Here is a 23,962-nt window from a genome sequence, read left to right as displayed (position 1 = left end):
AAGTGGTTTTTTCTAGGCAGTACTAAGCATCTGTCAGATCTGCATGTCTCAGGGAGCAAATTGTTCCATTCTCCAGTTTGAATGAATTTATCATGTGAGGTCCATTTCTACTTTACAGCAATATCTTTGATTTTACTGTGAGTATGTACAGTACCTCTATATCAGCAGCCTTAATATAGCAGCTCCTCCGAGGCATTTGAGGTGAAACACCCATTTTCTTCATAGCAATGCCTGCTGTAGTGGCTCAAAGCAGCTGCAAGCAGCGGCGAGGGGGAGTGAGATCGATACTCTTTCAGCACCGTTAAAATTACCCACTAATGTGAAATTATATAAGAAATTACAAAGCTAGATATTTAGGTGTGCTATTTGAGATTTACCTCTCACCCTCCTCTCTCCTCCACTGGTCATTAAATCCTGCATAATGTTCAGTTTTTTTCAACTCCCTTGAGCCCCACACAATTAAAGGTCATGAGTACCCAGTGGTTCTCTTGATTATAGACATCATTGTAATTGGTGAGCTGTTCCAACTGGTGCAGAGGAAAGGGTAAAAGGTCAAATGAATTCCAAGCGGTGACAGGTGTGGATTGCAGGAAAAGGGCAGACTGTTATTCATTTCATTTCACTCTACATCTTTATCTATATTGTTGCTAAAGACAAACCTAAGAGCCCAACTGTTGCTGAGGGGATTTTTTTGGCTTTGTTTGAGCTAGTAAATGGCCAACTGAGCTTGCACAGCAGCACCATTGTCAGGCAAGTTAGATTACAAACAGGGGTCTAGTGATGCTTATGTGCAAAATTTTAAAACTCTGTTGTTGCAAAGTCCGCGCTGTTTACATTGTCACCTTTATAACTGGCTAGAAATAGCCACATACAGTATCTTCTTATACACAATTGATGGAGCAGTTGTTCGCCTCATTAAATTGAATCTAGTGTGTAATTAGTGTGAAACAGCAGTCGGTGGTTCTTTTAATCACAACTCTGCTAAACAAATGAAAGGGCTGCAGATGTTTCACAGAGTAACATGCTGCTGTGTGAATATTTCCAACTAGCTTGTTTTCACTAAAAATCTATTGAACAGTTTACTATCCTCAACAGAATAACCATTTTTGGTATGATTTCACATAAGCAGCTACTGTAACTGGCAAGCCAGGGCCTCCAGCAAGGCTGCGGGGCAACACACCGGCAACATACTGTGTGACACACGCACTGCCTTCCTACATCCCTGTAAGAAGGACTGGACATGTCTGTGTCAAGTACAACAGTACTTGGATGTAGTGTATGTGGATAATGTACATGGGAAATGGTGTGACCAACACAGATTGACTTTTCATTGTTTTTCACACTTCAAGGTGCTAAAATCACCGCAAGTACCGGTGACTAACGCATCTGAGGGCATGTCTCCCTTTTTCATGTAAACAATACAGGATCATAGCGAAACGGCCTGAATATGAAGAAGAAAAATCAATGATCTTGAGAAAAGACACTAGCATGTCAACTCTACAACAGCAGTCTAGTGGATAATTTCACTCTGACGTGAATGAACGAGATGCTGTAAATTTACTCAATCTTGAAACCATTATGGTATCTTGACATAACCAGTAGTTTGGCAGACAATCTGTTAGGCAAGGATTTAACAAACCCGTACCAGATGACATTATGGGTAGACTTTACAGCATTTCTCACATGTATTAAAAGGCGTAGTTTGGCTGCCAAAGGTAGCAAAATCAGCCTACCACGTTATATCTCACTTGTTTAATCTGTACAAAAACTGAAGTGTAAAAACCTACCGGACACAGGCCCATTGGCCTATGGGCACAGGGGAGCCTTGGAAAAAACAAAATGACCCAAAATTACTACAAAAAGGCACAAAATCACTAAAACTATAGACCACCTTGCGATGGGATCACACCAGCCGTGACACCATCAACAGGTTCACATTCCAACCCATGAGTACTCAGTAGTCATTACCACGTTATTGACAGGCATCGCCACTGGTGTGATCCCATCACAAGAGGGTCTGTAGATTTACCTAATGTCTGACAAGGGACGGGAATGACACACAGACACACACAAATATAAACACCTGACAAATTACTCAAAACCGCCTCTGTGGTAGTGGCCGCTACTGTAGGTGTCTCCAAGACCAGATTTTGCCATGAAGACACACACACAGACTCACAAGGTGAAGGAACAATACAAGCCCCACTGTCGCAATTGGTGAATAGATGCAAAGCAACCACAAAGAGACTCTTTCAGTCTGGGTGTCTGCTTCTACGTAGGAGGGGTTAGGGCTCTTCTACTCGTCTGTGCCTGGGGTCCCATTGTCTCATAATCCATCCAGATTTACTCTGTCTTCGCTCTCACCACTCTCATAGTGTCAATTCACTCGGCAGCAGGCAGCTTTTTCCAGCAAAACACACACTGTGCCCAAACGACAAACAGGCACAGCCAGCGAAGGTCGAGACTTTCCTTCTCCTGTCAGTCATCTGACGCTGCTCCTCCCTGCACACCTGTCGCTCATTCCCTCATTAAGCCCCTGTGTATTTATGTACCAGCCACTTTCCCATTCGCCACGTCATCTACTGTAGTGGTCCAGCCACGCTTATGTGCCTGTAAACCTGCCCGTTATCTGCCACTGTGTTTAATTCCTTCCTTTGCCCATTTGGATTTGTGGTCCTGGTTCTGCCTTTCTCTAGGTTTCTGATTTTGTACAGACATTCATTGTCCTTCGATGACTTTAGCGATCTCCTGACTTTTCTTCTCACACCATCATGAGGTCAAAATGTTGTGTTGTCCAGTATTTTGGTTTATGACTAAATGCCTGCAAAATTCTTGGCATCATTACCATCAGACTCACTGCACTTTATGTTTAATGCAGATTAGAAAATATTAGCATGCTAAGACACTAAGCTAAGATGGCGACATGGTAAACATTACATGTTCTAAATGTCTCAAAGCAACACTTTGCATAACGACAGGCTCTCAGAGCCACTATCATGGCTGTGGACTCCAAGTCTTGTTATGTTTATGGACAGTGCATTAGATCTCAGATAAATAGCTCCAAGGGCCAATTCACATACAGTACAGCATCTTTTATTTATCATTCATTTGGTATAGTCACTCGTTATCCAGCTGTGTTGATCATTACAAGATTGTAACAAAATCTTATAATAGAAATTGAATTGACGAATGCCTGACTGTTTTGATAAATTTACTGTCTAATATCACATGTGCAGCGGTCAAACATGTCTGTTACACTCCAGTCCACCAGTACCGTGACGGACTGCATACTCTCCATGGCTGCAGTGTAACATGTGCATGCTCATCAACTGTGACATATTTTTTCATGCATCCCTTAGATAGATAGATTATGATTTTTTTGATTCTTGTTTTTGATTTCTGTCAACAAAATTGAGTTGCTGCTGAGGTGCTGACAGCAGCTTAAAACAGGCGCACCGCAGCCTTGCCGTCAGCACAATGGTGAGTTAAGCAGATCACTGAGAGGTGCCAGATGAGGTCTGTGCTCGACATATGGGCCAGTGAACAAGTAAAATGATAAATGCTCCCGCTGTTGAAAGTAATGAATGATAGATTGCATACAGAGATGTGCTGCTGAAACACATAATCCCTCTATTCACTGTCATTTAAAAAGAAAATCAATACTCTTGAGTAGCAGGTGAAGTTGCTTCTTTTTTTCTCTCTTTTGCTAAGGACGCAGAACAGATTGAGGTTTCTGAAATAAAATGGCACCAAATGATACTTCTCTATATATCCAGTTGCCTCTCTTCTGGTTTTATTTTTTAGGAATACCAAATCGACATCATCTTTGCCCAGACGTGGACAGACAGCCGTCTCAGATACAACAGCACGATGAAAATACTGACTTTGAACAGCAATATGGTTGGACTTATCTGGCTACCAGACACCATCTTCAGAAACTCCAAGAATGCAGATTCCCACTGGATTACAATGCCTAACCAGCTGCTCAGAATATGGAATGATGGGAAGATACTTTACACCTTAAGGTAAACACAGAAATCAAGACAGAAATCCATCTAAAGCTTCCCCTCTAGAGAGGACGACTAAGATGTTTCACTGAAACGTAAATTTACACTTCCTCCCTAATTGTACAGTATTTTTTCATACCAGTTCTTCTGTCCTCTCCACCAGTCTTTAAGTGAAAAAACCAGCAAAAGAATTAGTGCAATTTCAGCTTTTACCGAGAGGTGTGCATATTTGTAGCACCCATATCAGGTCATTACACGTACCTGTACCTGTCATGTCAACAGCGATATTTCGATCATCATCTTCAACTATAAGAGAGGAAAGCTGTGATTTAGTTTATAGTAAAGCTGCAACAATCAATCAATTAGTCAATTGAAAAAAAATGAATCAGCATCTGTTTTGATTAATCTCTTAATTGTTTCAGTAATTTTTCAAGCAAAGATGCCAAATATTTCTCAAATTTTATATTAAACTGAATGTCTTTGTGTTTTGGACTGTTGGTCAAATAAAACAAGCAACTTGGAGAAATCTCCCTGGGCTCTGGGCAATTAGAACAGGCATTTCTCGCAATTTTCTTGCATTTTACAGATAAAACAATTAAATTATTAATCAAGAAAATAATCATCAGATTAATCAGTAATGAAAATAGTCGATAGTTGCAGTCCTGATTTAAAATGCTCATATCAAAACAGTCTTTACAAAGTGACACAAAAGTAATTAATGTGCATGTGATGGGCATTTCACAGATTAAAAATAAATGCATAAAATCATACCACAGGTGAAACTGGCTGACAACCTAATCGAATAACATTTATTATCTGATGTCTCTCACCTTACCTTTCCATCACCACCTTATCATATGACCCTTGGTTTACTCTAGGAAAATTGGTGCACATGTGGTTTGAAGTATGTCTATGTTAGACGCATTCTCACTGTAGAATCTGTTTTGATAAATAGCAGTTTATGAGTGAGAAGTTGGGAATAAAAGTTTTTTTTGGGCATATGCAGCATTTATACACCTGGCCTCAGGTTTGCTTGTTCTTGTTTGTTTATTTTTAATAACTGGACACATGTCAGCCCCATAATTTAGGCAACAATGGTCTGGATAGGTTCTTGAGTGTACTAAAAGATGTCAGTATACATACCAAATATGCTTTGAGTCTGCTTTTAACAGACACTATTGTTCCACAAAGTAATTCCCAACAGATCTAAAAGAAATAATACAAATTATGCACAATGAGAAAATAATCCAGGGACATCGTAGAAAACAAATGATTAAGTTTTAAAATTTGGGAGAAACTCACTGATTTTTATTTAAATCTAGACATTTGTAGTTGTCTCGTGTCATTTTCTGTTTGTACAATATAAAATACATTTATTTCTAGTGAACTAATTGCAAAAGTAGTGTATATAATCCATACTATTAGCATACAGTATGGAGACAGCTTTTATCTGAAAGCTGCATTAACATTTCTCAACATGGTTCCTATAATTACTTCCCAGAATCCCTATGTTTTCTGTGCAGTGGGATTATTTTAAACATCCCCTTGGAAACTAATTAAGTTTATCAATCAACAAATCAGTTTATTTTGTTGCAGACTGTAGCAGTTTTATTCACTAAGAAAATTATGCAAAACAATTGTGATTGAAACATTCCCCACAAAGAGCGCCGCAAAGCAGTTAGCTCGTTATTAGGAATTGTAGGTGCAAACTGCCTGTTTAAGCTTTAAGACCAATTTACTAAGGCAGCCACCCTCGTGCCCTAAAGCACTCTTTGTAATTGGAGCACTCCATATTAATATAAATTGCTCTTTCAATAATAAGGATCTTTCAACTGTCCTCTGTCTTTTTGTCACTGATACTGTTTGTCATGACTTTGCTATGTTTTAGTAGAACGTATCGTACATGTGGAAGATTCCACTATCTGTGTTGGCGTCGGGAAAATGTAACAATTCACAGTGAGCCAGCACATTTCTGCATGAACAAAAAAGTAGCAAAATTTCTATGAGCAAGTCAAGTCACAAACAAAGCCCAGCTAGATCGTCCCTCGCGTAGTTCTACTGATATTGACTATTTAGGAGCGTGCAAACTTTGAGGAGTAATATCCGTCGTCGGCAGGAGAGAAAGACAGTGAAATGTCATTTGGTATTAACTGTGCATTGGCTTGGCTGGAGTAAACAGAGATGACATTTTGTGATATCCATGCCTCTCCCACATGTATGGTATTGTTCCAGTTTCATGTTTTAATGAGGTTTAAATATCATACCAGAAATACAGTACAGTGTTTTTTTTTTTTCTCTACTTTCTCTACTTATTCGTCTTATCTGTTTCAACTGTTGAACATTACATATTTTTATACTAAATTCCTTGGAATGTTGATGTGGATTTTATCTTACACTCTGTGTAGTTGAGTGGACAAAGGGTCTGCTCCATACTAGCTCTTCTATGAGGCCATACATAGGTACAGCAGTAATTTGAGGTAAATGCTTGCCTGCTAAGGCAGGCTAACATGCTCACAATGACAATGCTGATGTTAAGCAGGTATGATATGTACTATGTTCACCATCTTAGTTTAGCATGTTACTGGAGCATGCTAAGGTCCACCAATTAGCACAAAACAAAAAGTACGAAATGTCCAGTGTTAGAAACATATTAGGGAAATTAAAGGCTTCTCAAATGCCAAAAGGCTGGTTTTTAATACTATGAGACCGGATTTTACAAGAATCTACGCCTGCATATATTTGATTGGCCACTGCACGACCTTGCCAGATAATAACCTGTTGTATTGCAGCAAAAATCGAACCATGTTCCAACTGGCTCCATTCAAATGAACGAGAGAGCTGTGTCTTTTCAAGCCTTCTAGGTCCATTCTGCTAGCATGACTAAAAATTCAGCCCATACATTAACTACCGGTTCCGTGCCTTCAACATACTTTGTTACCTCCACCAAGGAGGTTATGTCTGTTTGTTGGTTGGTTTCTTTCTTTGTTTGTTGATTTGCACCTAACTTTGTGGAGGGATGGGGCATGGGCCTGGGAAGAACTCATTAGATTTTGTCGCAGATCTGGATCTTTTACTATGAATTTGAATTTTTTCCTCTGAAGTCTGGTGTATGTTCTTCGACATCAGCCCTGGCAGAGGTCTGCTTTCTACTGAGCGTATTTTCTATTTTTTTCTGTCTGTCTTTTTTTTTTTGTCAATCAGATGGTTTGATTCAAGATGAAATTTAATTTCCATTATGCAACACAAGATTGTATAACGAAATTACAGCTGAAGTCCCTTTATGATACTCACAAAAAACAAAATTATATAAATGAATGAATTTGTACTGTAGTTTCATGGGAACACATATTCCTGATTTACCAAAGCTTCAGGCTTATCTTCAAACTCTGTTAATTCAGGCTGAAACCAGCAAGCCTTTTTCATCATGCGTAAAGAGGACCGCGCACTCTTAACACTTCCCACTAAGAAAAGAAATGTTACATGCTTTCTTTAACTAGTTTATAATTAAAGATCGACAACATATTGGCTTCATAATTACATCTGCAGGTTTGTGTGGTCTTCAGGGACAGCTGGCCATTAGCAACATCACAGACAGATTTACACAGAACCAACATGTGATAATTGCAGTGTGCTGTTTTCTAAGAAGAATGTGTGTAGGTTTGTTAATACATTATCATTATCATGGAGGTACACTTCTGGAAATGTGTATTTTATGAGTTTTGTGAATTATAGGTAACTGAAGGCGGTCCTTGGTTTTTGTCAGCGGAGGCTAATAAAAGTCAACGGAATTCCTCTTTGTTATTCCAATTAAGATTATTGCTCGCATACTGTAGATAATGACTGTCATTTAATGTCGTGTTATACTGAGAACACAACGCGTTCACAAGAATACAATGATGCAGGAAAGTATTTACTTTATTACCACCACCTGTTGATCAGTGGTATAGCAAAATCAGTTGGCCACCTTTTATTTTCTGTCGATCAACTGATTGATTATTCGAGTTATCGTTTCAGCTCTAATATATACTGTGCATCACACCGAGCTAGAATGTGATTTGAAGTGTTTTGAAGAATCAGTTCCAAACTGGATCAAAGGTCAGATAATTTACTTTCATTTTTCTATTGGGGCCTGAAAAACTTTGACTAGAATTTTAAAATACTGTTATATAAATGTAGACTGATGCTTTTTTACAAGGTAAAGTGTCTTTGTAACATTTTTTGACTACAAATGGCCTTGAGGGCAATTCAAGAAGCAATTTATGTAGAATCAGAAAGACGCTATAAAGGGCAGATTCTTCCTAACAGCTGCCCCTTCTCAAGTCCCTACACTGTAGAGGGATAACAACTGTTAAAAATTGAAGCTGAGATATTTTTGTCAAAAACTAACATGTATTAATGCATTCATGCCCACATTAATGTCATGAATCTTTGAATCTCCAAACAAAATGAAACTAACTTGTACCTTTTGGTCTCTTATTAAATGACTTACTACACTATAGAAACAGTAAAGATTCACTATTTTCTTTGCAGACTGACAATAAACGCAGAATGCCAGCTGCAGCTGCACAACTTTCCAATGGACGAGCACTCCTGCCCGCTCATCTTCTCCAGCTGTGAGTACACCTTCCACACCACATTGTTCTCTATATGAGGAGGAGGGTTGGGGGGCCTTTTACATGTCTGTGTCCAGGGGCCAATTTTCTCATGGCTGTAGGCTATTTGAAGTCAAAACCAACAGCTGTTCATTGATATAATTTCCTGTATTAATTTCCAATATTTATTTACTGAATAAACAATGTGACTATTAATAATGTAAAGTTTATTATTACCAAGTACCAGGGCTATGAGTCTTACCACATTTTTACTCATTTCACAAATGCGCCCCCTTTCTTTAAAACTGTAACTGAGTGTGGCCCCCTCATTCAAAAGGTTCTAGATCCATCTCTGTGCCTAAAGATTCTTCGGCCGGGCAGATGCACATGCCCACCTCGTAAAATATATGTGAACACTAGTGACTACGCTGTCCAGCTGCCTTGTCATTATGGAGATCCACATAACATGCACCATGATCACTGCTCCTTTGTCAAAACCTGCTCCAAAATGTGTTTATTTTAAAGCCTTCATAGGGAAGCAGCATGTAATATCCTTAGCCTCTCATTTCGAAGCTGGTTTGCAAGTAGCTATGGCAACATTTGAATAATCTGAGTAAGCTCTTACAGCCAAGTCTACAGAGTGAAGGGAAAGATAACTACAATAAACTGCAGCATAGGTGCATTGAAGTGCACTGAGGTACTAAACTGCATGAACACTAGCAAACTGACTCTCTATTACAGAAAAAAAAAGTATATAAGTCCATAATACTATAGTATATTATAGTATAATGCATTCCCATAAAACACAACTTGACCGTATAATACTGTATGCTATCCTTTGCCCCAAGCTAGCTCGCTTCATGACAGCTCTACAGCGTGAAATTTGTTTATCTACTCTTCTAAAAACCGCGCTGTAGAATTCACATTCTGGAATTTCTTCCATTGTTTGGTGTTTGGATGTGACATTTGAAGGGCTGTCAGTCCATCTAGCCGGCACCCAGAAAGCCAGGCGACGCTCTGAGGAATAGAACCGTGTGTTGAAAACGAAAGATGCTGCATTGGTAATGTGTTATCTTCTGTGGAATCTATAGTGGTCTCTCGGATCTATTATCATGATTACATAGTGATCTGATGTGAGAAGACCTTGCACCTTGTGCAGCCTATTAGAGCTTAAAACCTACTCACTGCACTGCCACGTCTGTGGACCCATCCTGCTGTGATCCGTTAAACCTGTTTCTTTAGCTAAGAAAGTCACTAGACATTATATTGGTTTCCATGAGGACATACCTGTTTTCTGATTAAGTCAGATTTACTCATCTTTAAAGCCATCATGCCTCTGGGGAATAGGAATAATCAACTGAGTACAACGCAAATATGCAGCGTAATTAAATTGACACTTATAAAGGGAGCACAGTATGTATGCTGTAGTTAATTAGCATTCTGTCGCTCGTAAAGCTTGTCAGGTCGTTTTCTAAGATTGAAGTAATAATGACAGTCATATATCATGACCTGGGAGAAAAAATATGATTTGCTTTTTCATGATATGATTCTTCAATCACAATTCAAAATACACACATTTTCGAAGTTTTAAGGAGATAGATGTTTTTTCAGCTCTGTTTTTCTCGTGTTTTTTCGTAAGATTGCATGATAGGTTTTAGAAAATTCTTCACATCATTAAAGCTGCAATAATCAATATTTTTTTATTAGCAATGGATCAATTGACTGTAATGTAAAAAGAGTTGCTCGTAGTGATGAATCCAGAGAGAATTATGTCCAGACTCTAAAGTTCCCTTCAGCTTCATGGAGCTTTCTTGTGTCTTTGAGCTAACTGTTTTGGTTCACTCTCCGCTCTTATAAACCAACTATATGCTACCTTCCGGCATCAAACATCAGACAGACAGAATTAGCGACTAGCTAGTCGACTGGGTGAACGTCTAGCAATTAAAGAGCCAGATATTTTGCTCTGGAGACCAAATCAGAGCCAAAAGAAATTGAATATTGGACTTACATTCATGTCGTGCCATGTCGTGACAGAAACAACTCCAAAAAAATACTCTTGTTGCTCTGCATGGCAAAAACGCATAGTGGCAAAAAATGTATTACGGTTTACAGTAGTTTTAGTTTTACAGTAGTAAAACTATTTCACTGCACTTTAAGACTTTTAAAGACTTTGCTAAAGGCCAGTTTGACCCACCTTACTGCCGCTGGTCTCTTGGCCCACTATTTTGATCACAGCCACATTCTTTTTGCAGCAGATGCGATTAGGTGAAAATATTAACTGAACGTCTCTGCATTACTGAACATAAATATTCATCTGAAATATGTGCACTCTCAAACAACTTTCTGTCTCAATACTTTGATGTTTTTTTAGGAATCTATTTGGCCTAGTACTTCCATGGTAGAGACACACATATCCGTCACAGGACCTTTTGAAGAGGAATGTTATAACTCTCAGTTACATAAGGCTGTTGACTCATCTGTAGTATGGTCATGATTATCCCTTTCTACAGTTCAGATTTCTGCTGAGTTGCCAAACTGAGACAGTGGCCTATTTTTCTTTTTAAACAGATATCTGACCAAACATCCAGATGATTTAATTGCAGTTACTATAGCTATAGTACAACGGACACTAACAGAAAAACAATATAGATGGCAAATTTCATTTTTCTGTGTCAGCTAATCAGAATCAGATTTACAGATCTGCAATATTTCAGTTTCACACGAGTTCACAGAGATTACATGGACAATCAAATGTTGAAGGAGCTGAGTTACCCAAGTCTGTCTTAAACCAATAGTCAGAATATCATAGTCAGAATGGCCAAATATGACCAGCGATATTGAAAGTATGGCTACACTCTTACAAACCATATAGCAAACTTTCTACCTGCTGACTATTTTTATTACCTTCAGGTTACATATTGTCATATTGGCCAACACAAGGTGAGTGTAAAATAGTATTTTTATTTTGAAAGGCACTATTTCTTTCTGTTTGGTTCATGTGTATTAAAGTTTTATGAATGCTGTTAACTTATAAATCCATCATGAATTGTGCTTTGAGCCCATCACTAATGTTTTATGCAAAGGTCTTACATAATATTGCCTATGCATTGTTGTCATTCATAAAAGTTTAAGCTCTTCTCCTCAGTAAACTGTTATTTTCTGAGAATTTTGTATTTGAGTATAAATTGCTGAATCTTTAATGACATCATTAATAGTAAATGAGGGAACTGTTGCAAATGTTAATGGAATTCATTCATCAAGCATGTTTGAAAACAATTAATAGTTTCAGCAACATCTTCCCTCACAGTTAATGTTTTTCTTAATTGAACGCCTATTACATCAAATTGCTATCAGGCAAGATCATAATATTGTTAGCTTTTCTACTTAAAACGATTATGTGTCTGTTTAAGACAGGAAAGATTCAGACTAGTGCAACACCAAAGCAGAAATGGAATCATTAACCCATCATTAACCTCACGTGATCGATTGTAAAAGGACTTGCAGGCTCAGTGCACATCATCTGAAGGTCAGGCCCAACATCAAGATGGATTCTGTACATTATTGAACCAAAGCTTTCATTTAATTTACTTTCCTTCTACCTCTGACTTCATTCCAGACTGTCTTTTCATTAGCCAGCCTCCAGCACAAGACAAATGTTGCTCTGGGTGGCCTAGGTCTGTCTGCTAAGGGTATCCATCATTAGGATGTGCCATGTAGCACCAAGGGTCACATACACATGCTCTGTGTAATTGCAGATGGATACCCACAAGATGAGATGATTTACAAGTGGAGGAAGAACTCTGTGGAGGCGGCTGACCAAAAGTCCTGGCGTCTCTACCAGTTTGATTTTATGGGCCTGAGAAACACTACAGACATTATAAAGACTACTGCAGGTAAGAAGCACTGTTACCTTCCCAAGTTTAACAGTTGAAAACATGTTGCTAACAAGCTGGATGTGTTGATCTTCAGTGTTAGCACACATAAGACTCGTTTTTTTAGAAGTAGTGGCAGAAATCAGTGTCTATTCATTATTATCATTCCCGCATTCATTTATTGTGCAGCAAGTTTCCCAAAAAAATCGGACATTGAAGTCCTGCCAAACTGGTTTGAGGAGAATAAACTAAGGTTTGTTAAATACAGCCACACTAGAAAACACATATTGGCAAAGTAAATTTGATCCGAAAGTAACAGCAAATCTGAAGAAAGAAGTATGGCAAGAAACAAGTTACTATTCATAGTTTTCCCTGCCTAAGCACTAATGCTTACCAAAATTATATTCCGTCTCTCAAGAAAATCACTCTGCCTTTTTCTTTAGCCCCTGCTGAGATCTTCAAGTCAATTCCATGTTTTTTCCTGGAAAGTTCCCCCTAAGATAAACGGACAAATGTATTAGTCAGACCACTGTCCTATCATCACTTATATAACATCATCATCATACACTGAGCTTACAAAAAATAGAAAGTGCAAGTCCCAAAAACACAAGTCTCTCTCTCCTCTTCTCTGTCTGTTGTTACCATGCACTGCACTGAATCACTTTAAAACCATTTTCATTTGGTAGACTACATTACTATGCTCAGTTCCAGCAAGTTGCTAAGAAATTTTCTTTACCGTACAATGACAAGCTCTCATATTTCAGATCTCTGACATCATTTAAATTCAAAGATTTAATCCTTGAGATTTCAGTCATGGTTGATTTGATTACCATGGTAACATGAAAAGCAGTTTGATGATACTCCACAACAAAATCTACACCGTGTTTCGCCAGTTGAATGCTTTTAACATGAAGCATTAGCAGCAGGAAACACTGGGTTAGCATTGCAGTAACTTAAGCCCTATACTATGTTGGGAGAGTGAACAATCAGGCTGATATCATCGACATAAAAACAATAAGTCTGGATTACATACTGAATCATTTTTCATGTGAATCCCCTGCGTGAAGGTAGGCAACGTGAAACCACGGGAGAATGGTGGACTCCGCCACTAAAATTGAAAACTACAATACATAAAGGGAATTACAAAATGTAAATACACTGAATGACTATTGCTGAAAAACTTTAAAGTGTTTAGTGAAACCTCTTTGGGGCAAAAAAGTGGCCACATGTTACAATTATTGTTCTCTGTAGATTGATGTTCAGTTGACTGATTATTACAATTTATGCCATACCTGTTTATAATGCAATATGATTTTACTACCAGTAATAATAACTAAAATCAGCTGAAGAAATAAAAATGGATCATAAGAGACCACCTTAAGAAGAAGGTGTATGTGATGTGCATAGAGCTGACTCAGATCTTGTATTCTTAAAAATGTCATACATAATTTATAGGGTTTCTCATGAATTTTAACCTTTACAGGAAGCCACTTAAAACCAGTTTAAATAACATGCAGAACCTTGCTCTAACCCACCGGCCCCATTTAGCACTTATTTGGAGTATATAACCCAGCCGGTCGGGGCAGACGGCCGCCCACCATGAGCCGGGTTCTGTTCAAGGTTTCTACCTGTTAAAAGGGAGTTTTTCCATGCCGCTGTTTCCAAGTGCTTGCTCATGGGGGAATGTTGGGTCTCTGTAAATGAATAAAGAGTACGGTCTAGACCTGCTCTATATGAAAAGTGCCCTGAGATAACCTCTGTTATTATTTGGCACTATATAAATAAAATTGAATTGAATTGAATTGAATTATATAGACACACGATGATATGGTCGTAAGCGTAAGTTTATTAATATATATCAACAATTATAAGTTTCTATCTGAATATGCATAACTGGTTTATAGAAATATAATGATACATAATTACACAAGTGAAAAAATCCCTACAGTGTTTTAAAAACTATTACCTGCTATATATATGAATTCACAGGTTGAGCTTGAAAGTTCATTCTTCACCTTGGATGTAGTAGTCTGACAAAAACCTAAACTCAAGGTTCACCTACTACGTTTGCTTAAAAAAGCATTTTTGAATATATACAATGAATATAATGACCATAAGAACATACTTAGGGCTGCATATTAGTCCATAATAAAGTACCTAGATAATAAATAGAATTAATATAAATGTTATAAAGAATAATATAAAAAGTAAATATTAAATATTTTACATGAAAACATATGTTATGAATACAGTACAATTTATGCAGTATACCCTACCAGAGAACAGAGGGTCTAGTACAGTGACAGCAGGCATGTGTGTCTGTAAAGTTTCACATCGAGCTCTGATGTTGTCATTTACACAGGGGACTATGTGGTGATGACAGTGTACTTTGACCTGAGTAGAAGAATGGGCTACTTCACCATCCAGACTTACATCCCCTGCATCCTCACCGTGGTCCTCTCCTGGGTGTCCTTCTGGATCAAAAAAGACGCCACACCAGCCAGAACGGCTTTAGGTACTGTGGACTTGCTGCAGTTCAGTAGGTCTGTCCATACCAGGCCAAAGTGTATGTCTGAAGTTTGAGTCCAACTTTTGAGTTTCCATTTTCACATTTTAATCATGTTTTGCTTTGAATATGCTCCGTCTTTATGTGTTGTTCCAAAGTACGTGGATATTTGTTTGCCACCTAACTTAAGTCACTCTGTGTGCTTCTTCTGTTTTGTCGTGTTTTTTCCCTCTTTTTTATACACTTGAGATTTGTTGTCGTTGCAGTCCTGTGGAAGATTCTGGTGAAGGTAATTGATTTCAGTCATTTTTTTTTTTTAAACCATTATTCACATGTTTGAGTGAGGTTCTGTTTTCCCAGGCGTTCAAATAAGGAATGGGGAAAAAAACCTCTCTCAGTGGTGACCCAGTGTCAGCAAAACACCAGCCATTCCTCAGTGTCACACTCTGCCCTGCTGCTGTATCATCTGCCAGCAGTCACTGCATTCGATACTGTACATTCACCACTAATGAAAGGGACAAAGGTAGAAAATGAATTTCAAGTGCCATTACTCTTACATCTTTACTTTAAAGCACCTGGATCAAATGCATGCAAATCAGCCCAGCCAGTATGGGAGTAAAGATAAAGCTCTGCAGCCTAGGGCAGCAAACCTTTTAGTTCAGGTTTGAGCCAAAATAACAGGTAGTTACAGTGCTAACTTAGCTCTGTGGTAAGTTATCAGACATTTTACCTGCTTATTTTTTTAGGAAAGTCGCAACGTACGTTGGGCCCTCGAACCATCTACAGTAAGTTTGAAACATTATATACCGAACCTCACAATTTCATCCACATTAAGCTGTCAATAAAGATAAATGCTGCTCATTCTATTGTTGAGCATAAACCCGAGAATCTGTGCTACAGCATCAGCAGAAGGCAGGTAAGGGTAATCACTGTGGCAAGCAGAGGCTAAAGGAAAAGTGTGAGATGTCTGCCTGAAATAGATGGGGCCAGCTTGTTACCATGGGAACCTCAGTGAAACAGTCGCAGATGTTTTTTTTTCTTTTTTTTTCTTTTTTTTTGTTTTGTTTTTTTTTTCCTCATAGGCATCTCTATAATGCTCATGGAGGAGGGAAAAACTAAACCATACAGAGAAGCCTGAGGAATGCAGGTTTTTGTCATGTCTATCAATCTGAGTGAAATGAACCTCTGCTGTTAATCAATATGAAAATGCTAGCCTCTAACTTAGCAGCTAAGTGCCATCGTTAAGATAAAGATATGGTTACTTTTACCATAAATAAAAATAATAAAGGAGAGGCGGATTCTAAGTGCTTTTACATGCAGTAATTAATATTTATTTATTAACATTTGTTGTAGCACCCAGTAGATCCAGCAAATCACCAAATGTCCTCCAATGATCAGAGGACTATGTTTAATGTGAAAGGGGTTGGTGGTATTCATGAACCCACAGAGAATTATCGCTCAAGTCTGCATTCCTCTCATCTCTATGGACCGTTTTAGCTTCTTTCAGCTCATAGTTTTGGTTTTCACTGATCTCACCAGTGTCTCACAAAGCAGACAACTGTTTTCAGTGTCTTGGTGCTGCCAGGCATCAAACAGCAGATGGACAAAGTTAGCTAGCTGATGGAGCATTTAGCAGGCAAAGAGAAAGATAGGTCCCTCAGGAGTTACTGGAGACAAAAAGGGAGCTAAAAGGAGATTGGATATTGGACTAACATTCGTCAGGTGGCCAGAAACATGACTTCAGATGAATACTTATTGTCTTTCCATATGTGCTGGATGCATATATGGATAATTGTTTGCTAACACTTTCACCATAACAACTTAATAAGACAACAAGACCTAGAGTCTCCATGTGGCTGCACTTTGACACAGCAGCTCTTTTAGCCACCTTTTAGCTTGTTTTGGATTTGACATATTTACCATTCAAATAGCAGGCTCTGATGGGATTCTAGATATTCTGTATTTGGCACGTTTCAAAATACAAGACAGGTTAGAGCTAAACAACTTATGACAACATGATCTGTGCACAAAGGAGTCGTCCAAAAAACGTAATCAACATAAAACTTTACGGCGACAGTATTAGTGGTTTCGGCCCTTGATCTTTAAACTCCCTATATTCAACAAGGTTGTCATGTAGTCTGCTTTCTCTGTATGGTAACCAGTCCAATTTTTCATTTGGTTTCCCCTTTCCCCTAACCTATTTACATTTATTATGGAGGAGACATTCCATATGAAAATCAAATAACTGAAATACTGTGTCAATCCGTGACATGTGGTGACTTTAACAGATAGGCAAGCAGAGCCGATGACCAACTACATCTATTCACTAAGGTTAGTCACATACTCTAAACATTTTAAATGTATGTAAATTTACATTCGCATAGTGATATGGAATGAAATACAAAAATAAGTGGTGTGTATAATACAGAAAGAGAATGTATACCCAGGAAAAAACTAGAGAAGCAAAGTTTTGCGCTATGCCAAACCTTCAAAATAAAATTAAATCGCAATTTATTATAATAATTTTCCACCCACCATCCTAATTATAATTTAACCCACTCTTTACCTCAGGCCCCCCCTCCATCTCTGTAAAATAAAGTGTCATGTCATGTCATTCCATATTAATAAAGTGATCATGAACGATCTTGAGGCAAACAGTCAACCAGGATCCCTCTAGTTTGTGTAATCCCCATCCCGCTCGTCTTCTTCTCAACTGTTTCATGTTGAACACTCATTCAATTTTGATTTTGCACTCAAACAATGATGAGAATTCATTTTGTGTGATGCTTGTGCACACTTTGTGTTTGTCATAATCCTGCAATGATGGTATCTCTTGACATTTTTGTCTCAAATGGACAAATGTTACAATAAACACGGTGAGTAAAGTCATTTAGAGGAGCATCTGGTCTTAGGTGCTGGTATTAACTAACAAGACCAGCATTAGGCTGGGTTTCTTCAGGAAGAGGAAACACCTTTAATTACAGTTCAATGTCACAATCAAACTTAAAATAGATCCAGCACAAACCGTGTGGATTTCTATCACTACATTTGAGCAGTTCCTAAGATGAGTTTGTCCTTTCTTCTTACCTTCAGGTATAACCACAGTGCTGACTATGACTACGCTCAGTACTGTGGCTAGGACGTCACTACCCAGAGTGTCTTATGTCACTGCCATGGACCTTTTTGTTACTGTCTGCTTCCTGTTTGTCTTTGCTGCTCTGATGGAGTATGCAACATTAAATTACTACTCATACAGCGCCAGAAGACCCAGCTGCATGGAACCTAAAAGATCGGTGAGTTAGCCTTGAATCAGTTTTATACAGATCTATTAAATATTCTTGCAGCAGTTTTCCTTAAAATCACCTCCTAGTGAAGTCATAAGAAAATGATAAAATGTAGATTGAGGTGATGCCCTCATGTACAGGATTACTGTCACTTGTTACAAAAGTAGCTTTTCTCTGATAATACTTTGGTTTTGTTATCACAGGATGGAATTGAGAAAACCTTTCAGGGTTGAGATGATGTGATGCTGCCCTTTATAAGCTCTTCTGATAAGACTGTTACTATTTTAAGGGACACTGCATCAGTCTGATCAAGCTTCTAAGACAGACAGGCTTTTTCTAGCCCATCAACAACTGAAGGAGAGGAGCGCAGACTGTCACCTCATGTTCTGTGCATCAAACCGTTACTCAAATCTGTAATTTTAGGCACATAAAATGTATAACTCCCCCAGCATTAATGTACTGCAGACTGAACTGTGACTGATATTACTATGAGCGCCCCCCCCCCCCCCCAGATTATTTTCATTGTATTTAAAATGAAAATATTTAGCTATGTATCAGTCAAACAACCTTAATAGAAAATGCTCTGTGTGTCTCCTGTTTGCCTTAAATCAAGCCAGTCCAGGATTTATCTGTTAATGGCACGACATAAAAGCTTTGCTTTGCCCCTCTGTTTGTACCTTTAGAAGAAAGCTTACAAATGCTTGTCAGGGATGTCTCAGCTCACAATAGATATCTTCAAGCAGTGGTTAATATCTAAAAATACTTTTCATGCATGCAATAGTCAGTATATTTCGACTTTATTTTTTATGCATCTAATGGATTAATACTGCACAGTGGCATGAAAAAGCCCCTGGTCAAAATTTCTGTCACTGTGAATAGTCAAGTGAATTACCTTGTTTGGGCTATGACTTGTTCACAATCATCATTAGGAAAGGCCAAGTGATGCAAATTTCAAAGCTTTATAAATACTCTGATTACTCCAACCTTGTCCCAACAATCAGCAGCCATGGGCTGAAAATTAAAATAATTGATGCTCACAAAGCAGCAGAAGGCTGGAAGAAGATAGCAAAGCGTTTTCAGGTAGCCGTTTCCTCAGTTCCCGGTGTAATTAAGAACTGGCACTTAACAGGAATGTTGGAGGTCAAGTTTGAGGTCTGGAAGACCAAGACAACTTTCCAAGAGAACTGCTTGTAGGATTGCTAGAAAGGCAAATCAAGACCCTCGTTTGACTGCAAAGACCTGCAGGAAGATTTAGAAGCCTTTGGACTGGTGGTACTTCTCTACTGTGCAGCGACACCTGCGCAAATATGACCTTCCTGGAAGAGTCATCAAAAGAAAACCTTTCCTGTGTCCTCACCATGAAATTCATCATCACAAGTTTGCAAAGGAAAATCTAAACAAGCATAATGTATTTTGGAAACAAATCCCGCAGTCCAAAGATATGTTTCAAAAAAGAAGAATTTCATGAAAAGAACGCCTCTACAAGTGTTTAGCACAGGGGTTGGATCGATCATGATTCGAGCTTGTGTTGCAGCCAGTGGCACGGGGAACATTTCACTGGTAGAGGGAAGAAGGGATTTAATTGAATACCAGCAAATTCTGGGAGCAAACATCCCACGGTCTATAAAAAAGCTGAAGATGAAAAGAGGATGGCTTATACAACAGGATAATGATCTTAAACACACCTCAAAATCCACAATGCACTGCCTCAATAGGCACAAGCTGAAGGTTATGCCATGACCCTCAAGGTCCCCTGACCTAAACATCATCAAAAATCTGTGGATAGACCTCGAAAGAGTGGTGAATGCAAGATGTCCCAAGAATCTCACAGAACTAGAAGGCTTTTGCAAGGCAGAAAAGGCAAACAAGAACTGAAGGACTCTTAGCTGCTACAAAAACTGTTTACAAGCTGTGATATTTGCCAAAAGGGGTATAACTAAGCACTGACCATGCAGGGCGCCCAAACTTTTGTATCGGGCCTTTGCTACTTTTTTTACTATTTTGAAACTGTAAAAGATGAAAATAAAAAAGCAATGTTGCTTAAAATATTAAAGAAATGTGTCATCTTTAACTTCATGCCTTTTGGAAAGCCGGCCATCTCTTACTGACTGAACTGTGCCCAAACTTTTACCACTGTGTGTGTGTGTGTGTGTATTATATTTTATATATATATATATATATATATATATATATATATATATATATATGAGAGAGAGATCTGCACGGCCAAACTTTAACAAAAGTGAAGTGCAAATCTGCATGAACCAGCCATTAGATCACATAAAAATGCATTATTCAACTTGTCATGCAAGTTTCAACAAAAATAAAAGGGAGATAATGAATATTTCCAGGATGAAAGTGTAATGCGAATAACCGGGATATCTCTGCCTCTGTTAAATCGATTTTGACCACTGTTTTTATAGTCTGTCTTTTGTGAGTCAACTTTATGGGAATTTGGTACTAAATTGCTGGTGAACCCCCATAATGTGATTTTTTTTTTTTTTTAGGTGTTGGATAGGCTATATAAAATATATAGAGGTAAAATCCTTGATACAGAAAAAATAGGTGGATGCAAAGGTATGATTTTCAAGTCTCAAAACACTTATTTTGTAGTAACATGCTCTGTTCACCTAATTGGAAAACAGACCTATTCAAGTTCCCCCTTAAAAAAAAACAAAAAAAAAACCTATAAACCATCTAGTCTGCACCAGGACAAAAAACCCATTAATATGATGAGCATGATTTAAACTCCTTCACCTTCTGTATGACTGTCTCTTGCTCTTCTCAGAACTACTCTGTCCTGGATGTACGACCTCCACACACAGTCATCGCTTTCAACAACTCGATGTACTGGCAGGACTTTGAGGATGCTTGTGTCTACGAGTGTCTGGATGGAAAAGACTGCCAGAGCTTCTTCTGCTGCTTTGAGGAGTGTAAAGAAGGTGCATGGAGAAAAGGACGTGTCCACATAGATCTACTTGAATTGGACGCATATTCACGCGTCTTTTTTCCCACCTCCTTCTTACTGTTCAATGTCGTCTACTGGGTGGGATATCTCTACCTTTAGCACACTGCACGAGCCTGTTTGGTTTCAAAAGGAGGACGGCACAATATAACAGAAGAAATTTCAGATCGATAAAAGGTAACACCACATAAACTATTTCCTGTGGTACCTGAAGCAGTTACCTGGAGATGAAGACACAGTATGTGTCTGGAGGCCTGTGCCAAGCAGGGCGGTAGGGAGGACGGGATGGACTGTGTGCTAATGACAATACATAAACAAAGAAGGAAATGTGCTTTGCACTGCTACCCCAAACTTATCAATCAGGAGGATGAATTGTGTTGTAGGGAATGTAAAGGCGCGTTATTATCCAGCCATCAGTCAAATCCAGTTGATGAAAATCCAAGGACATTCAAACCATTCATAGTGCCTTCCTCTGGAGGGGTAGATAGTATCTGCTACAATAATCAGGGAAAAATGATTTATTAAAAAAATAAATAAAGAGTCTGGCTTTGACTGATTGTGGCTGCTCTCATTCAGAGCTATGAGTTATATTTATAAAACAGCCATTTGTTCTAACAACCACTTGAAGATTCATTAGGCTCTTATCGCTTCATACTGACTTTCGGCCATTAGGCATGACTCATTCCTCCTGTTGCAACACTATTAGTACCCCTATACGTTATAATGAATAAACTGGTTCCCATGGAAGAGGAAGATCTGAATAACCTTACAGCAGAATAAATAACTTGTGCTTTATTGGCATATTTTTATACGTTTTGGGGCATGAAGTCAATTATTTGAATGGTTCTTTATCTGTTGTTCATTTTTGTGTTCGTACAGGGACAAATCTCTCATTGGGTTATCCTTGCTGTGCACCCAGGGGCTCAAGAGAAAATAAAATGATGATGGGAAAGTCCCTTCAGTAACTGGCATGGGTACAAATGGCAAACAAGCACAGAAAACTGACCTCATGTACACTCAATGGGATATATTTAAAAATACCTTTCCTATAAGGGAATAGTTTAGGGATATTTGATGCTACTCTACTAATTCTAAGATGGATACAACTCTCATGTCCATACGCTAAATAAAAAATCGAAAGCTAACAGTCAGTTATCGTAGATTAGCATAAAGACTGAAAATTGTGTACCAGCACTTGGACTTTTGTAAGGATTAAAAAAACAAGCTATAATATATTAGTTAGTGAGCTTTATTTTTTACATGGACAGAGTCAGGCTAGCTATTCCCTCCTGTTTCAACACTTTCTGTCAAGCTAACTAGCTGCTGTCCTTAGCTTCATATTTAGCTTACAGCAATGAGAGTGGTATTGATCTTCTCATCCAACTCTTGGCAAAAAAAAAGAAAAACAAATAAGCAAATTTTCCAAATGTCAAACTGTGCCTTTAAGTGAAACGAGATCAGTGAGTGGTTTATTGATTTGATATGAGTCATATATGGGGGTGTATTTTTCTCTCTGCGTCAATTCTTAAGCTTATAGGGGTTGTAAAGATAACAAATCTTGAGTTAATTATAATTGTAGACAATACACATAACAGAGGAGTTTTTTTATGTCTCCCAGCTGCATTGTTACAGATTTGGGCCCTTTGAGATGAAACACCCATAGAACAAAGGCAGTCATGCATACAATTCTAGTGTTACTTTTCTAGATGTTTCACATATTCACACCATGTATTGGTGTTGCACAGCAGCCACTTCTTGCCGGAGCTCTTAGCACACAATATATAAAATGAATAGACAAAGAATTGTGTGTTCTTCTGTCAGCTGTTAAACTAACATTGACCCTACAGTTTTTTTCCTAACAAATTTGGTGAACTAGACGCCCAAATTAAATATACTGGGTGTTATTTGTACATTACTTTAGGCACAAATGTAATAATCCCACTCATTTGGATCACTCATCTCTGTTTGGCTGTTGACTCCTGTTTGCATCCAATAGACAATTAAACATTGCCCTGAAGAAGTTGTAATACCTTAGGAGATAGAATTATAGTTTTAATATGAACTGTCTGTATCATTATTTGATTTCCCTGTGTTTAGACCTGGCATTAGCAGCCGTTGAATTGCCTTAGTGTAGCCTGTAAAGAGCTGAGATAAACAGCAGAAATACATATTTACCTCTGATAATAACCTCAGCATGGTGAAAACCTCACTTCAGCAAAGGCTACTTCTTGCCTTTGGCAGTGAACTTAAATAGATTTTTTTATATCCCTTTTTTGAGCTGTTTTCTTTTTATTATATTTGCTATGTATGTGCCAAATATTTCACATATGTGCCCTGTCATTTATGTTTTCAGGCAAGTTCGAACAACCCTAAAACGGTTATATTAATATGTTTTGACACGGCACATACAGTATAGTATGGTGGTGGAAACCTAAAGAGGAAATAGAAATATAGTATATATACTGTATAATGTTGGCTTTAGAAATGTGGTGTATTTAGCGATTGCCAGGGTTGATGCTGTGTTCACGTTGTGGCAGAATGCAGTAGAAGTGAAACTACATGGTCTTTATTTCCACTAGGAGAAGAACAGTACACTCTGCCAGCACTGGTGTAAAGTGTCGCCTACTGTGCCTGCAACCAAGACAAACAAGATGCGGAATGAAAATGGATGCAGCCACATATGTTAGTGCACATGCTCATCAGGTCTCCTCAACAAACACAAAGTACTGAAAGCAA

At 38.3% G+C, this 23,962-nt stretch overlaps 1 protein-coding gene across 1 annotated transcript in view; it reads left to right on the top strand.

The window, feature by feature from the left end:
* The window catches only part of LOC120790876 (gamma-aminobutyric acid receptor subunit gamma-3), a 49,253-nt gene extending 27,735 nt beyond the window's left edge, over positions 1-21,518 (top strand). Inside the window, exons 4-9 of the mRNA XM_040128836.1 lie at positions 3,805-4,025; positions 8,538-8,620; positions 12,355-12,492; positions 14,834-14,986; positions 18,071-18,270; positions 21,050-21,518. Of these exons, the coding sequence (XP_039984770.1) occupies positions 3,805-4,025; positions 8,538-8,620; positions 12,355-12,492; positions 14,834-14,986; positions 18,071-18,270; positions 21,050-21,328 (1,074 nt within the window). The 3' untranslated portion in view covers positions 21,329-21,518. The remainder of the gene's footprint in view (positions 1-3,804; positions 4,026-8,537; positions 8,621-12,354; positions 12,493-14,833; positions 14,987-18,070; positions 18,271-21,049) is intronic.
* The last annotated feature ends 2,444 nt before the right edge of the window (positions 21,519-23,962 follow it).

Source organism: Xiphias gladius, chromosome 6 (genome assembly GCF_016859285.1).
Source record: "Xiphias gladius isolate SHS-SW01 ecotype Sanya breed wild chromosome 6, ASM1685928v1, whole genome shotgun sequence".
NCBI classification, from domain to species: domain Eukaryota; kingdom Metazoa; phylum Chordata; class Actinopteri; order Istiophoriformes; family Xiphiidae; genus Xiphias; species Xiphias gladius.
Note: the sequence above shows the minus strand (reverse complement) of the source record. Positions and strands in the feature narration are given on the sequence as shown.